The 16023-nt window shown below is 39.7% G+C and overlaps 1 protein-coding gene across 2 annotated transcripts in view; it reads right to left on the bottom strand.

The window, feature by feature from the left end:
- The window catches only part of LOC148362820 (calcium-independent phospholipase A2-gamma-like), a 40044-nt gene extending 25249 nt beyond the window's left edge, over positions 1–14795 (bottom strand). The window contains exons 1-8 of one of the 2 annotated variants that reach the window (XM_088340398.1): positions 14643–14795; positions 13171–14225; positions 9377–9526; positions 8905–9056; positions 7243–7337; positions 6414–6585; positions 6187–6244; positions 4629–4823 (exon numbers count right to left, since the gene is read on the bottom strand). In XM_088340398.1, the coding sequence (XP_088196524.1) occupies positions 4629–4823; positions 6187–6244; positions 6414–6585; positions 7243–7337; positions 8905–9056; positions 9377–9526; positions 13171–14013 (1665 nt within the window). In that variant the 5' untranslated portion in view covers positions 14014–14225; positions 14643–14795. Of the gene's footprint in view, positions 1–4628; positions 4824–6186; positions 6245–6413; positions 6586–7242; positions 7338–8904; positions 9057–9376; positions 9527–13170; positions 14394–14642 lie in introns of both variants that reach the window. The other variant, XM_088340397.1, reaches the window with a different exon arrangement.
- Positions 14796–16023: the final 1228 nt, after the last annotated feature.

The raw sequence follows: 16023 nt of genomic DNA on the forward strand, positions 1-16023 counted from the left end.
ATCAATTACATGAGTTTAGAAAATTCAAATGTGTCACTGTATCTACTCAAAATTGTGTGAGTTTTATAGTTATATCATTTTCATTCTTTTAAATGATCACATCGATATTTCTATCAAGTTAATAATTTAGTGCAGAGTCCTTGAGGATGCATGTGTGTTGTGGACTTGGAGAACGCATTTGACCGTGTTCCTCAGGAGGCCGTGTGGGGGGTGCTTCGGGAGTATGGGGTACCGCACAGTCTTATCCGGGCTGTGCGGTCCTGTACGCCTGGTGCCAGAGTTTGGTCCGCATTGCCGGCAGTAAGTCGAATTCGTTCCCGGTGAGGGTTGGACTCCGCCAGGGCTGCCCTTTGTCACCGATCCTGTTCATAACTTTTATGGAAAGAATTTCTAGGCGCAGCCATGGTGGGGATGGAGTCCAGTTTGGGGGCCTCAGCATTGCGTCACTGCTTTTTGCAGATGACGTGGTGCTGTTGGCTTCCTCAGGCCGTGATCTTCAGCTCTCGCTGGAGCGATTCGCAGCCGAGTGTGAAGCAGCCGAGATGGGGCTCAGCACCTCCAAATCCGAGACCATGGTACTTAGCCGGAAGAGAGTGGCATGCTCTCTCCGAATTGGGGATGAGATATTGCCCCAAGTGGAGGAGTTCAAGTAACATGGGGTGTTGTTCACGAGTGAGGGTAGGATGGAACGGGAGATAGACAGACGGGTCGGCGCAGGGTCTGCCGTCATTCGGACCCTGTACCGGTCCGTCGCGGTGAAGAGGGAGCTGAGCCGAAAGGCAAAGCTCTCGATCTACCGGTCGGTCTACGTTCCTACCCTCACCTATGGTCATGAACTGTGGGTTCTGACTGAAAGAACACGATCCCGGATACAAGTGGCTGAAATGAGTTTCCTCCGCAGGGTGTCTGGGTTCTCCCTTAGAGATAAGGTGAGAAGCTCAGTCATCCGGGAGGGACTATGTGTAGAGCCACTGCTCCTACGCATTGAGAGGAGCCAGTTCAGGTGGCTCGGGCATCTGATAAGGATGCCTCCTGGAGGCCTCGCTCGGGAGGTGTTCCGTGCACGTCCCACCAGCAGGAGGCCCCAGGGGCGACCCAGGATACGCTGGAGGGACTATGTCTCTAGGCTGGCCTGGGAACGCTTCGGGATCCCGTCGGATGAGCTGGAGGAGGTGGCTGGGGATAGGGACGTCTGGGCTTCCCTTTTAAGGCTGCTGCCCCCGCGAACTGACCCCGGATAAGCGGAAGACAATGGATAGATGGATGGATAATAATTTTGTGGTAATGATTGCACCTTATGATTATCCATATAGAAAAATGTACTTATTTATTTATTGTTTGATTTACTTATTGCCCCAATGTATCTAATTGTCTAGTAATTATACCGCTATCTACATTGTTCTAAGTGGTGTTCTGCTTTACAGTTGGGAAGAAGGCATCGAGTCTTATCAATCAACCAGCAGGATTTAGTCTGGACGAAATGATGTGAAGCTGGTGCCTTGGGAATTTTCAACAAACTTCTGTGTTCTGCATGTAATATTCATGATGGGTAGGCATTTTGAAAGCACTTGTGAAACCATTACGGTCGTGTTCTGTTTTCACAAGCCCAGAATATTTCTTTTGTTTATTTTATTTGTTTTATCGTAATAAAAACATCGAACTGTTTAATACTGTGGTTGCTTTTACAGGTCTTGCCTCGCGACCTGGTTGTTGATTTGAACATGTAGACGAAGAAAAACCCTGTCCTTCTTCAATAACTAGTAAGGGTTATTATTTAGATCAGGAGTCACCAACGTGATTCCGGAAATAGGTCATTGGGATTTTTTTAGTAAACATGAAAATGTTTACATTAGAAAAAAAACATGTGTTTTATAGTGATGTTGAAATGTGTTTTCTTTCTCGTGTAAAATTCATCTAACATGATCTATGTGTCTACCTACATTATCAAGTCTAAATTACTTTCATAATTAGCCCATAAAATATGTGTGTTCTTTTTTGATAAAGATGATTCTCAGATTTAAATTATAATAGTAACATAGTAATAACATAGTAACAACATAGTAGTAACATGATAAATCATTTCAGAAAGTGATAGTTGCCCAACGTTGAAAATCATTGTTCAGGAATGGATAAAGACAATTTTCAGTTCTTGAAAATTCTTTGAAGTAACATTTAAGAGTGGTGTTTTTAAGTCGAAAGTGTTTCTTAGACAATGTAAAACTGCAAATCAAAGCTGATGTTACTGCCAGAGTCCAGCAGAAAGCACCAATGCACCATAAAAAAACAGAAGAACAATAAACATGGTCAATAAAAAAAAAAAGTTTTTTTTTTAAATTGGGATGGTGGATGTATTTTTACAGTTTTCACAAAAAAATGTGTATTTTGTAATTATTTCTTAAGTGGCGAAGATTCTTAGGATTTGATAGCACTGATCATATCAAACTGGTATCCCATTGCACTAATTAACAACAAAGAAGTTTCTGATGAATTAATGTATTAAGTCATAACCTCACCAAGTAGTGCGGTCGACTTCAATTTGACTTAATTTGGTTTGGAGAAGTAAACATTGAGTTTCTCTCTCCCCATGGGGCGAGTAGGCGGCATTGGCTATAGATATAGCATGACAGCCTACTGAAGTGTGAACGCTGTAAACATGGGGATATGTGCTGTGCTCTAAAGCCTCAAATCTGTATCCTTTGAGGGACAAAATAGTTATTTTTCCTGGTAAAAATCCCAAAAATTCTTACTGGCAACATCTAAAAAAATGTTCTATTTATTTTAAAAGCAGTCAAATTAAATTTGAGAATTCCAAGAGACTTCAATCGTAGAGAGGATATTTGACCCTAAAATGAGGTCGTCCATCTTAAGATGCCTAACTGAACTTCAGGTTATTCTCTAAACAGAGGTTCTTTCACTGGCTCTCCAAATAATGTGACAGTGAGACTAGAATGGGGGATTTGATTTTGGGTCAATAAATGATCTTAGTATTCTCCAACTTGACATTATCTTTCTGGGCCATGTCCGTAGTCCTTCACATCCCAAAAGTGTGAAAGCTTTTAAGCCGATGTGTTCTTGCTTCAAGTAGATATGCCGGATTGTGCTAAGGCAAAGAAAACTCTGTCTTCATGGCGTAAGGACCATCTAGTTATTGTAGATAAGCACAGAAAGCACACCGTACCAAAAGGGAATATCACTGTGTTTCTTGGTGAAAAGAATAATTTGGGATTTGGTATCTGAAATTTATAGTATATATTCCAGAACGGATGTAAATGTAAGTCAAAACATAGAAAGCTAATCCTGAAAGCTATGGAAATTTTGTTTCAATAAGAGTTAATTTTGTGTTGTATGGTGCAGAGACTTGAAGCCTGAACGCAGATTTGAGAAGGAAATTAAATGTTTTTGATATTAAGTGTTTGAGGAGTATGTTAGGAGTGACAAGATTGGATAGATTGAGAAATGAAATTGTGAGAGACAAAACTGGAGTAGTAGTGGAACTGAGCAAGCGTGTCGATAAGAGAGTACTCGGTTGGTTTGGGAACATTAAGAGGATGGATGAGGAGCGAATGTTGAAGAGAATCTACAGAGCAGAAGTAAATGGAAGGAGACCAAGAGGAAGACCGCAATTGACGTGGATGGATAGTGTTATGAGTACATACGGGATCAGTACCGGATACTGGATAAACCAGTAGGATACCGGACATGCCATGCAAGTGCAGATGTTCATTGACAGACTGACAAGAAGTGAATGAGAGCACTGAGTTTAAATAGGAGGGGAGCCAATCAGGCAACGAGCAGCAGCTGGCGCCAAACAAGCGAGCACAGGTGAGGGCAATGGGCAATCGTGACACAAAAAAGTAAAAGGCTGGTTTAAAGCATGACTTATCACATGGTGCGTAAAAAAAGAACATTAGCAATATGAAAACTGTAAAGCAATAACTCAAATGTCATTTACATCCACATCCGAAACAGCAGAGTATGGTTAAAAAGTAGGGGTTTAAACTATAATTGTCACGAGCTGAAATGGGGCGTAAATCAAGAACGGAGGGAGGGTTTTCCACTCCATAGGTGTGTTGTCATCAAGCAGTCTCTTTCATTCTCTCGGCCCTATTCGTTGCCACAACTCACATGGCTTTCCAATTAAATATCGAAGTGAGCCCGTGCCGCCTCAGCTGGAATGCTGCCTTTGATCGACTCCCGCGCTTGCTTCACTTGTGTGTACCGACCATCTGTGCTGTGAAAGTCATCCAAGTGAGGTGTCGACGTGTTTGACGGTATGGTAAAAGGAAAACATGGAATACATGTGAAAACACAATCGTTTTAAATGTTTTTTTTTGTGCCATTACTGCACTTTAAGGTAGCTTACTCATGCAGTTTTAACTTTTCTGACTAAGCACTTACTCAGCGATAGATATTGATCGGTTAAATGGTAGGATGTTATGGCTAATGCATAGTTCTTCACGGGGAATGGATTTAAGTGCATCTATGCCTCACTCTCCAGACATAAGGAAAACAAACAGTGACAAGTAGGGAATTAACTCCCTCCCTCCGGTGTATGGAAAAGTGGTTGCATCTATCAACCTGTATTTGATTTATTTTTTTAACACAGTGACTCATTTCTTCACACTGACCTGATGGAGATCGCTTCCCAAGGGGAACTCCTGGAAATACCCGGGGGCGGCCGAGGTGGCGCGGATGGCCTGCCAGAGCTGGTGTTGACAGCCCCCCAGGTAATGGGAGCGAACCCCCGGCAGCAGGTTGTAATTCCTGAACACGTAGGCCTTGAGAGGAGTGCCTCGGTTCACGATAGCGCTCACTGCTGCAACCTAAAAGTCAGGGAAGTTCATGACATTGGGTGGGGCATGAGCTGCAAGTGTAATATTTGACTATGAATGCATGCATTGCAAGCAGAACTTTCACTTTGGTCCTTTTTTTTCTTTTGTGATACCTCAAATATCTAAAAAATGCATTCCATGAACGCAATGGTACTTTGCTTGCAAAATAATATTTTATTGCAAGAACACTGAACTTATGCATGAACGATGCATGGACTTTCCACTAGTGCCTGGTTACCATGGCAATCGCATTCCCACACATTGCAGACGTTCCCTAAAAGTCATCCCTTTTCAACCGGACGGTAGTGATGGGACTTTGTCATTGTTTTTGAAAGTAATAAGCTCTGTTAAACAGTTACCAGCTTTTAATATTTATCCATGTCTTTGCTACTATCACCTCACTGCGTCAGTATGCCTATTCGCTACGTGGGGGTGCCCACACACTTATTCTGCAGGCATAGGAAGCAACACTTGTTTAATGTGTTGACAAATATCTGATCAAAGCCATTCCTGCCATTTAATGGTGATTTATTATACTGAAACCATTCCCAAACGCTTGATACTTACTGATAAGTAACGCCAAACCCTTTATAAAAAATTTTTAGTAATATAAGAAAAATGTATTTTTTAAATTTGGGCACTAAGGGACAATGCTTCTTAAAATGTACTTATACATTAGGGCATTGAATGAGTGAAAGTGACATTTACTTTTCTTTTTGCTTATTTCTGTGCTCACAAATGGTGCTGTTAGTGTGAAAACCCATTTACACCAGTAAAAGTAAAAAAATAAATAAATAAATAAATAGTGGAGGGTTTTTTACATATATTCATAAGCTATGTTACTCCAGGATGAAATAAAAACTGTTGTTTTTCCTCCCATTTGAGTGTAATTTTATCAGAAGACCATTCAAAAAGGGGGAAACAGGACAGAAAAGTGAATTCCACAATTGTGTAATGTGAACTATTTACAATATATGATTTTTCTCTCAAGTTAATAAATATACAGATAGCTATACAGATAGATAGATAGATAGCAATACAGACAGACAGACAGACAGACAGACAGACAGACAGACAGACAGACAGACAGACAGACAGACAGACAGACAGACAGACAGACAGACAGACAGACAGACAGACAGACAGACAGACAGACAGACAGACAGACAGACAGACAGACAGACAGACAGACAGACAGACAGACAGACAGACAGACAGACAGATAGATAGATAGATAGATAGATAGATAGATAGATAGATAGATAGATAGATAGATAGATAGATAGATAGATAGATAGATAGATAGATAGATAGATAGATAGATAGATAGAATAAATTAAGGAAATAAACTTACTTTGGGACATTCAGGGTTTCTAGAAGTCTCCACTAAAAGATGGGAGCCCATTTTCTCTCTGTCACAAAAATAAAGAGGAATTACTACTGTACAGACACAAATACAAGGATATAGTACAAACAGTTGCAATAAAAACACAAAGAAAAATTATTTTAAAAAATGTCTGAATTTTAATGTTTTCTTCTAACTCTTCTTAGTCCGCCGCCAACATTCACAGCATTACTCACTTGAGCAAGCTCTCCCAGGCGTCGCTGTCATAAAAAGCATGACTCCAGCCCATCTTCACTGTGCCGACAATAACGTTCTGCTTGAAAACGTCAGAGCCCAACTTGCGGTAAAGATCATCGCATTCGCTTGGAGGGAGCTGGAAAACCCCCAGCATGAACCCCAAGATTGCACCTATGAATGAAAAAGAAGTTCAGAAAGATGATGTTGTTTTTTCTCTGATGAGCTAAACAAGTGTAGAACACGGGCCAATATTGAAAAATGTGTTTGATGCAAAAGAGCGCAGCTGTGAGCCAGATGGATGTTTGAAGCAAGTGCAAGCTTGTGTTGGTGATTAAAAGGCCAATCTGGAAAATAAATAGGAAAGGAATAAAAAATCGGGAGTTGAGGAAAAAGTTCTCTGGCACCCCCGTGTGGTCACTTTTATAACAATAAAACGCGAAAGCTCCAGTCTGATAAAAGCATGAGCATTGCTTGATTTTATTTATTAATCAAATAGTGAAATTTTGTTATCATTTTAGTGATGACATAAGATTTATTTTAAAACTCTTCGAGTATTAAACTTGAGTGTGTGTCATTGGTGTTGCTCTGCTTTAAACAACACAGGCGTGAAAAAGTATGGCTAGTATGGTATACCTTTAGCTAAATGTGGCTTTAAAGGTTGCAGCCCAGTACATACATTTTTCCAGTATTAAAAACATCGAATCACCCGATTGGCAAAGTAATAACGAGAATCCAAAAAAGCCAAAAGAATCCCCTAGCTGAAAATTCTCGATACCACTTCTTTTTACGTATATAATGAACAATACACTAGTGTAAAACAGGACATACCTGTGCTGACACCACAAATATAATCAAAGAGTTTATAAATGGGTTTCCCAGTCAAGTCCTCCAACCTTTGCAAAGTCTGAAGAGCAAGGAGTCCCCTGTTTAAAAGAAAAAAATATATTAAACACTATCGGATTCCACATATAAAAATCACAGTTTTGCTCAAAGTGGCCTCCATTCAGTAGGCCTTGAATTATTGCCCAAACACATTTTAGCAAAATTTGAATTGCTCTGCAGTAGATCTATAACAGCAGTGTTAAAAACCCAGTCAGAAAAATTATGTAAAATGGTGGTAAAATAATATTTCCAAGCCAGATGTCAGGTTCTAGGGGCAGATGGTCTAGAAAAAAAGTTCCCGGACTAAATATTTTTCATTTAAGAATCATGGTAGTAACACGAGAAAATGATGGTTAAAAGGAGCGTAAATGATTTGCTAAATGAACTTGGATTTTATGAAGCGAGTTTATTTTTTTATTTTTTATAGAAATGAGTCTTAAAATATATAATAAAATAAGAAAAATATATGTAATATGAGCTAATTCTAAATATTGTTTTTCTATAGTTTTTTTAATTTTATTTGAATGTATTTTTCAAAGTGAAACAAGTAGGAAAATCAATACAAATTATTTCCCGACAGAACAAGATTTTTTTTATATAGTGAAAAAAACGTATTTGTCGTTATGAGTGTTTTTCAATGTTATTATTACTGTAATTTAGAACAGAACAACTTAGAAAAAAAATTAATCCATTTGTTTCTAAAAAATGAAATAAATGACCAAAAATTCCGGGCTATAGAGCGCACCTGATTATAAGCCGCACCCAGTACATTTTTTTAAAAGAAAAAACAATTTCTTAACCACATAAGCCGCACTCGACTATAACCCTCATGTGCCAACATTAAAACATGAGATAGTTATAAAGAAAGACAGTACACAGAAACAGTTTTAATAACATATGGGACCTCAACCCCTTAATGTTCCGACCGCCCGCCGGTGGGCAGCTGGGCTTTTGATAAAAAAATAAATGTCTGTACGATGTCACCAGTCACTGCCATGGCCCATATAATAAGAAAGCGTAAACTCTTAGGCTTCAAGATATGATGATCAGTCTAAAACACGACACCGAAAAACTATAAACCCGGCGTAACTTACCGTTACGTAACCTGGCCTTCTTCAATTTCTTTGAATGTCCACGAAAATGGTTTCTTTACGTCAAGGACAATCCATAGAATCTAACCGTGTAAAATATTTAGTCCAAAACAAACTATAATGCTGACAGAAGAACCTGCCTTAAACTTTTCTGCTTCGTTGGACGTTTTCGCTATAATATTTCCGTTTATAAATAGACAGACTCTGAACATTATTTCCATTGTGGTAGTTAGCCTTCCCCTTTCAATTGACCCCTTTTTCATGATGAGGGTCTGTTCATGCTAATTTTATTCATGCACAAAGCGCGAAGTTATATTAAGTTTGCATCTTCTTCGACACACATATTCCACCTGTCTCGCTCTACTGCTCGGGCTCGGCCGTTAGAAAAAATGCATAAATTAGCCACATCGTTGCATAAGCCGCAGAGTTGAAAGCTTGTTATGAAAGTCGAAGCTTGTAGTCTGGAATTTATGGTTGATCAAACCATAATGCACATAAAAGTAAACAGATCTCATACCGTAACCCTCCCCCGTCAATGGACAGGATGCGTATGCCGCGTCCTTTTACTGGCTTATGGTAGCCCACCAGTGTCAGAGCTTCTCTAACCGCTTCCCTCAGTCCTGGGTCATTGGCTTGCTGCAGACGCAGCAGGCAGGGGATTACTTTTTCCTGATGAACACAGAGAGACATTCAATGTGCTGACTCATTTGGCAATTTGGAAGCACAAAGTGGGCATCTTAGGTCTGAAGTTAACACTCGGATCATCTTTATCCTTTCCTTTTAATGTCCAGCTTCTTTTACAGTTTCCTTTCTGTTCAGTGTTTAAGTTTTTGAGGCATGTGCTGAATTGAGTTATAAGAATTGGCAGAGACGCTGGGCCAAAAGGAAAAAAAAAAAAAAAAAAACATTCATTTGATTTTTTTGGTATCTGCAGATACAGTTACATTTTGTTGTACCTAATATTATGATAAAAACATCATCCGACTGACCTTTACAGCAACAACGCATGTCTCAGGGAACTCCAGCAGGTGGTAGCTGAGGTCCTCAACCCTGCTGATGTACACCTTTACATCTGTGGCCCTGTGGAGCGCTTGGACCAGAGCTCGGGTTCGATTGTCCACACTGACCCTGGCGATGATCTGAAAGATGCAAAACACAAGAAAATATATCTGTTCCGCAGGTTCGAGAGTGTTCTCCATTTAGACCCAGGTGCTGTGGAATGCTTTGCTCCCTGAGAATCAATCTGCAACCTTAGTGGAACAGTTTAAATCTAGGCTCAAAACATACTTATATTCTATAGCTTATGAATGACCAGTATTTCATTGGGGGCGGCAGTAGCTCAAGAGGTAGAGCGCTTGTCTTGGGATCAAGGGATCCCAGTTCGAATCCCGGCTTGTCCGTGTTACATGTCGAAGTGTCCTTGGGTAAGACACTGAACCCCTAACACCCCCAATAAGCAGGTTAGCGCCTTACATGGATGCAAGGCCGTTATTGGGAAATATGGAGCACATTGTAAAGCGCTTTGGGAAGTCATTGACTTGAAAAGCGCTATATAAATGCAGATCATTTCATTTTAATTTCATATTTCATGTTGACAATATCTGTGTATTATTTGTTATTGCAACATCCGTTGCAGCCTGGTCATCGTGGAAGGGGGATTACCTCATGTGCGGTCTCTTCTCAAGGTTTCTTCACTTACCTCATGTTAAGGTTTTTGAGTTCTTCCTTGCCCTCATGTAGGTTTTAGATCAGGGGATGGTGTAATCATAGCCTGTAGTTTGCAATAACCTGTGGTCTGCGCAGCCCTTTGAGACTCCTTGTGATTAAGGGCGTCACAAATAAGCATGACTTGACTTCCTGAGCACCATATTAAGTAGACGAAAAAACTCCAATCAAATCTATCCATTGGCGTTTCGTTGGCGCATTTTATTCTTTATTATCAAATACAAGGTTAATCCATTAATTTTATAAAATGAGTAATAAGTAAATAGATTGTTAATATTTATGTTTAACAGATGAATAACTTTTTAAGGTACAACACAATCATAAAATAGGAGTGTGCAGTTTCAGGTTTTGCTTTTCATTATCACATGGACTAAAACAAATAATTAGTTATTAAATAAAGTAAGGTAGAGTGAACTCTAGTTTATCATGGGGTACCAGTCATTTAATGGGAAAATCTGTTAAAAGGAAAACCATTGTTTTAAATTATTGTACCTTTACATTTTCTGTTGTACTTTGAAACAGAAGAACAAAGCATTTGAGATCAGGGATTTGTTTAGCTAAAAAGAAGTACTGGATAATTGTTTTTTTTTTGGTAAAATATATTTTACAAATATTAATTGACAGTTGAATAATAATTTTAATCATCAATGTAAACTGAAAGTGGAGATACGGTTTAGCTAATCAGAACACAGAACACAATTCACGGTGCTTATCAGTGAAGTTGAGAGATTGTGCAAAGTAAACAGCATTACAAGGAAGGTACGACGTAAACTAAAAAAAAAATAGTACATTTTTCCTGTGTACGTAGATTAAACAACACAACTTCAACAAGCACAATTAAATATATCTTGACGGATCCCCTCGAAAAGTGTATCTGACGACATTTTTTTCTCACAAAGTCGTGTTCTCAGCCCATCTTCATTTAAATTTAATGCAAGTTTAAAGTTACTGGGTCAGATATTTTATGCCTTATGTCAAAGTATCCCACATAAGATAAGCATAAAGCCTTTGGCATGTGAACAGTCTAAAAATGAAGGAATTCGAACGTTGTTGCTGATCAGCACAAAGGGCTAACAGATTAATAAGTCTTTCTGAAAAAACAAATCTTATTTTGTAACTACTACACTGTTACCTTTATGTTATTTCCAGGTTACAATTACTAGAAGCGGGGTTAAAATACGCTTAGTCAACAACTAAAACATCTGCATTGTGCAAGGGAACTAAGTGATAAGTGTACCGTATTTTCCGCACTATATGGCGCACCATGTTATAAGGCGCACCTTCAATGAATGATATATTTTAAAACTTATGCCATACATAAGACGCACCCCATTATAAGGCGCTATAAGTGCATGCTGGTTTAAGATCAGGTAATTGTGCAATTTTGTAATTGTAATCCTGTGCAGTCCTTCGAGACATTTTTGGGATTAAGGGCTATTTACGGTAAATAAATGTGACGACTTGACTACAGTAGAGAATGTAGTTACTTTATGCAACCTCTAGATGTTGCCACGCTCAAGGGAATGTCAACAAAATATTCAAAAAGGTCAAACTTTATTAACAAACAAGCTTTCCACAACTCCATTCACTCCCAAAATAAATAAACAGCCGTTTTATTATTTTCTCTGAGGTAAAGCATTTTCGTGACACATCTTTGAACAACATCGACATATCATTTTATTTTTTGTCCATTTAGTCAACACGCAAAGAAAAAAACGTCTGATACTGTTATTTTAAATGAAACGTTAGTGCAATCGCAATAAAGTGACACTCGTAATGTGCAAAAACAACGAGTGCAAAGCAATAACATAATAACTGTAAAATGTAAAACGTAAACACACAAAAGAAAAACAAAGATCACTCTATAAGCTCCTCATCGACGAATCCCTCGAATTCTTCTTCTGCTGTGTTCGAATTGACCATATCTCAGTGAATGGGCCATCCAACACGTCCGGTGTTTTTGTGCCAGCGCTGTTGCCTTCATACGTATAGTTATCGTACTGACACTTCTGCTTGCCGCTCTTTGTTGAACAACCCACTGTTCAAGTGTCTCCTCTAACTCTGGCCATCTTGCTTTATTGCCACGGAAACTTTGTTGAGTTTTCCTTACTTGGCGGAGCTTATCTTCATCCTTTCTCCACTTCCGTACCATCGATTCATTTAAGTTTAACTCTCTCGCTGCCGCTCTATTGCCGTGTTGTGCTGCGTGACTGATCGCTTTGAGTTTAAACTCGGCGTTGTACGCGTGTCTCTTAACAGGAGCCATTTTCTTATACAAATGCACGTATGAAAGAGAATCTCGCTCTCTCTCTCTCTCTCTCTCGCTCTCTCTCTCTCTCAAACGTGACATTCTGAATAATTCTGCGTTTGTTTAAGGTAAATTGTGCTTTACATCTTCACCAGTCATAACCCTGGATTCAGACAAATACTGTATTTGTTGAATATGAATTAAGCAGTTTAATGGGGTAGCCATTTTGCCACTTAGTAAACAAATACAACACGAGCCCCGGCAACTACCAATCGTTTAATATTTCCCAGTATGCACAGCGCGAAAAATGGAGTCGGCGGCTGTTTCTCGTAGTTGCGAGACCTTGCGAATTTAATATTGAGCCATATATAAGGCGCACTGTGTTATAAGGCGCATGGTCAGCTTTTGAAAAAAAACAAGACTTTTAGGTGCGCCTTATAGTGCGGAAAATACGGTAATTGTAAATAATTTTGGAAATACTGCTTAAAGACACTGATCATGAAAATGATTTCTCATGCAAGTAAGCAATCAAATTCTCTAGAAAATCACACTCACCCCATCATTGGTGAGCTATTTTTCAGAACTGTGGGCTACCTTTTGGGGCTCTACCTGATGCCTGTAACCCCGGTCTTTATGTATTCAACAACTGCCCAAGCCCTAGATAGATTTAAAAAATAACAGGTCAATTGAAAAAATTAAAAAGACATATGATAACTTTCTAATAAACTGCACTAATTTTCCCCTTAATCCATTCGAAGTCTTTCCCAACTACATTCCCCATTGTAAACAATTGCAACTCTCAAAACATACCTTTTCCCTTTGAACAAGAAGTTTCCTGGCCTTCTCTTCTGCAGCTTTCTGCTCTGTAGTGACAGCCTTCTCAACCTGCTTCACTGGACCATCCTCGGTCTTCTTTGCTTCATCTGTGGCACCTTTGGCCTCCCCTGTCCTGAACTTGGGAACCAAAGGGGCGATGTAGCTGCCCACAAACGCTTGTACAGTAGGAGCAGAATAGTTAAGGTAGTGGCTGAAACCTTTCTTGGGGGAAGCAGGTGCAGCAGGTGTAGTCTGGTTTGTTTTACTGAACACGAGGTCACTTGGTTGTTGAGCCTGAGAGGGGGTTTTAGAGGATCCCTCAATGTTGGTTTCCGTATCGTTTTTCTGCGTACTGCTGCCAAAGTAGGAATTGATGTGGTGGGCTAAGTAGTTGTAGGTTTCATCCAGGTTAACTGACAAAGTGCTGGGGTGAAAAAGTGCAGTAGGTTGTTTGGAGCACTGGCTCTCACTTTCAGCAGATGACTGTTGAGACTCCTCTTTTTTAATAGAAGTGGCAACATGTCTCAGTTTTTTCTCTTTTATTTCCCGTACAGTCATAACGGCAGCAGGGGTGCTCACTTGAGAGGGGTTGAGAGGCTGTGGAGGTGAGGGAACTGTGTCAACCACATTCTGTGCACCAACAGATGTTGGACTAGAACAACGAGATGACAAAGAAGAAGCTGGAGAAACTGGAGTCGTATCCACAACTTTCGATCCGGTAGTGGATGCAACATTTTTGCTGCCCTTGCTTGTTTTTATTCGGGCGATCTTGGAGAGGAGGTCAGTTTGCGTCACAGCTTTGGAAACTGTGTCCAACGTGTTCTTTACTCGGGACATGTGCTGACTGAGACCCGTAGACCAACGCGATGTTGAGGTGTTCAGACGTAGGGGGTTGGTGTGGAGCCCGAGCTTCTGTCTCACGGCTTGGTTAGCCCTCAATAGCCGTGCTTTCTGAGTTTGGAGACGTGAATGAAGAACGTGCTTCTGGCTGAAGGGGATCGTCTTCTCACAGCGCGGATGCTGAACATGGAACAAACAGTGCAAGGTACCTGAGAAAGAAAATTGGGAGCATGCTGGTTTGCAAGGGCGCCATGAGTGAAATGTTCTGTTTAGTTTATGCAAGGCACTGAGACACAATTTATGACTCATCCTTTAATGTGCCAAAAGTTCAGTCCATCCAGAGGAACTTGAACTTTACAGTCTTTCTTTCCATGAACCTGGTAATGATCAGAAAAATGGGAGGAAATAAAAAACGTAACAATGACAATGAAACACTGAACTACTTTGGCCATTACTAGAAACATCCCTTTAGTCTACACACGAATACAGTGACTACTAAACAAATGAGGGAACTCAAGACAAAAGCACTGCAAGAACATGCAAAATTGGTCATGATGATGTTGACATTGTCGCTAGCTAACAGGCTAACAAACACGCAGACGAAACACAAAACACACAAAACATACCGGAGCTTTTTGAATCGTCGTTTCAAGGTGAGCCGCAATCTTTAAAATCCATATTCATTCAGAAGCCATACATCGAGAAATCGAATAAATGACAATACACCTGCAATGTCTCGGAGCTGACGCCTGTTTTCTGTGACATGACGTCAGGCGAAAAGAAAAACAAGGACCACGTGAGAATTCCAAGGCATGCTATTGGTTAGTTAGAGTTTGACCCACTAAAATAACGAAATTTGATTTGCTGGTGGAGGATAACCCGAGCATATATGTTGAAACTGGTTTAGTGGATTTTCAGCCTCTTTTTTTTATTTATTCATTATTTTAATGGTTAAAAGATAGGAAAATGTTTAGCAATAGTGAGACTCTCAATTTACTGGTTCCTACTCTCACCTATGGAAGTGTGAATTTCCCCACGGGGATGAATAAAGTATCTAAATATCCATCTATCTATCTATCTATCTATCTATCTATCTGAACTGACCGATAACGGATAATGGATAATGAATAACGAAGATAGAACAATAACCCTTAAAAAAAAACCCTCTATCTATCTATCTATCTATCTATCTATCTATCTATCTATCTATCTATCTATCTATCTATCTATCTATCTATCTGTCCGTCCGTCCGTCCGTCCGTCCGTCCGTCCGTCCGTCCGTCCGTCCGTCCGTCCGTCCGTCCGTCCGTCCGTCCGTCCGTCCGTCCGTCCGTCTGTCTATCTATCTATCTATCTATCTATCTATCTATCTATCTATCTATCTATCTATCTATCTATCTATCTATCTATCTATCTATCTATCTATCTATCTATCTATCTATCTATCTATCTATCTATCTATCTATCTATCTATCTATCTATCTATCTATCTATGGTCATGAATTGTGGGTCATGACTGAAAGAACAATAACAAAGTTGTTGGGAATAGGGAGGTCTGGACTTCACTGCTGAGGCCGCTGCCCCCGAACCCCAACCCTGAATAAACGGAAGATAATAGATGGATGGATATTTGGCATTAAATATGTTAAATGGTTTATTTTAACAGTTGAGTGAATACAGCTTTACACCTGAACCAATTCAACACGCTATATAAACTCAAGACTGCCCTCTATCAGTCAAAAAGGGTGTTTGGTTCAGATTTATTCATATCTTTTTGTAAAAATGACTTAATGACTGGCTTCTTTTTTAACATCCTAATATATTTATGGTGGGCCAGAATAAAACCTCAAACAGTCCGGGTCTGGCTCGCGGGCCATTTATTTGTCATACCTACTCTATTATTACTCTATTATGTTTGTTGCTCACCAACCCTCTTACTATAAATTTATTGGTGATATAGTATGTATAAGCAACTCAGAGAAGTCTTAAGCACAACATTGAATAGAC

The sequence above is a fragment of the Urocampus carinirostris genome, chromosome 7 (assembly GCF_059441175.1).
Source record: "Urocampus carinirostris isolate Australia breed hairy pipefish chromosome 7, RoL_Ucar_1.0, whole genome shotgun sequence".
Taxonomy (NCBI): Eukaryota; Metazoa; Chordata; class Actinopteri; order Syngnathiformes; family Syngnathidae; genus Urocampus; species Urocampus carinirostris.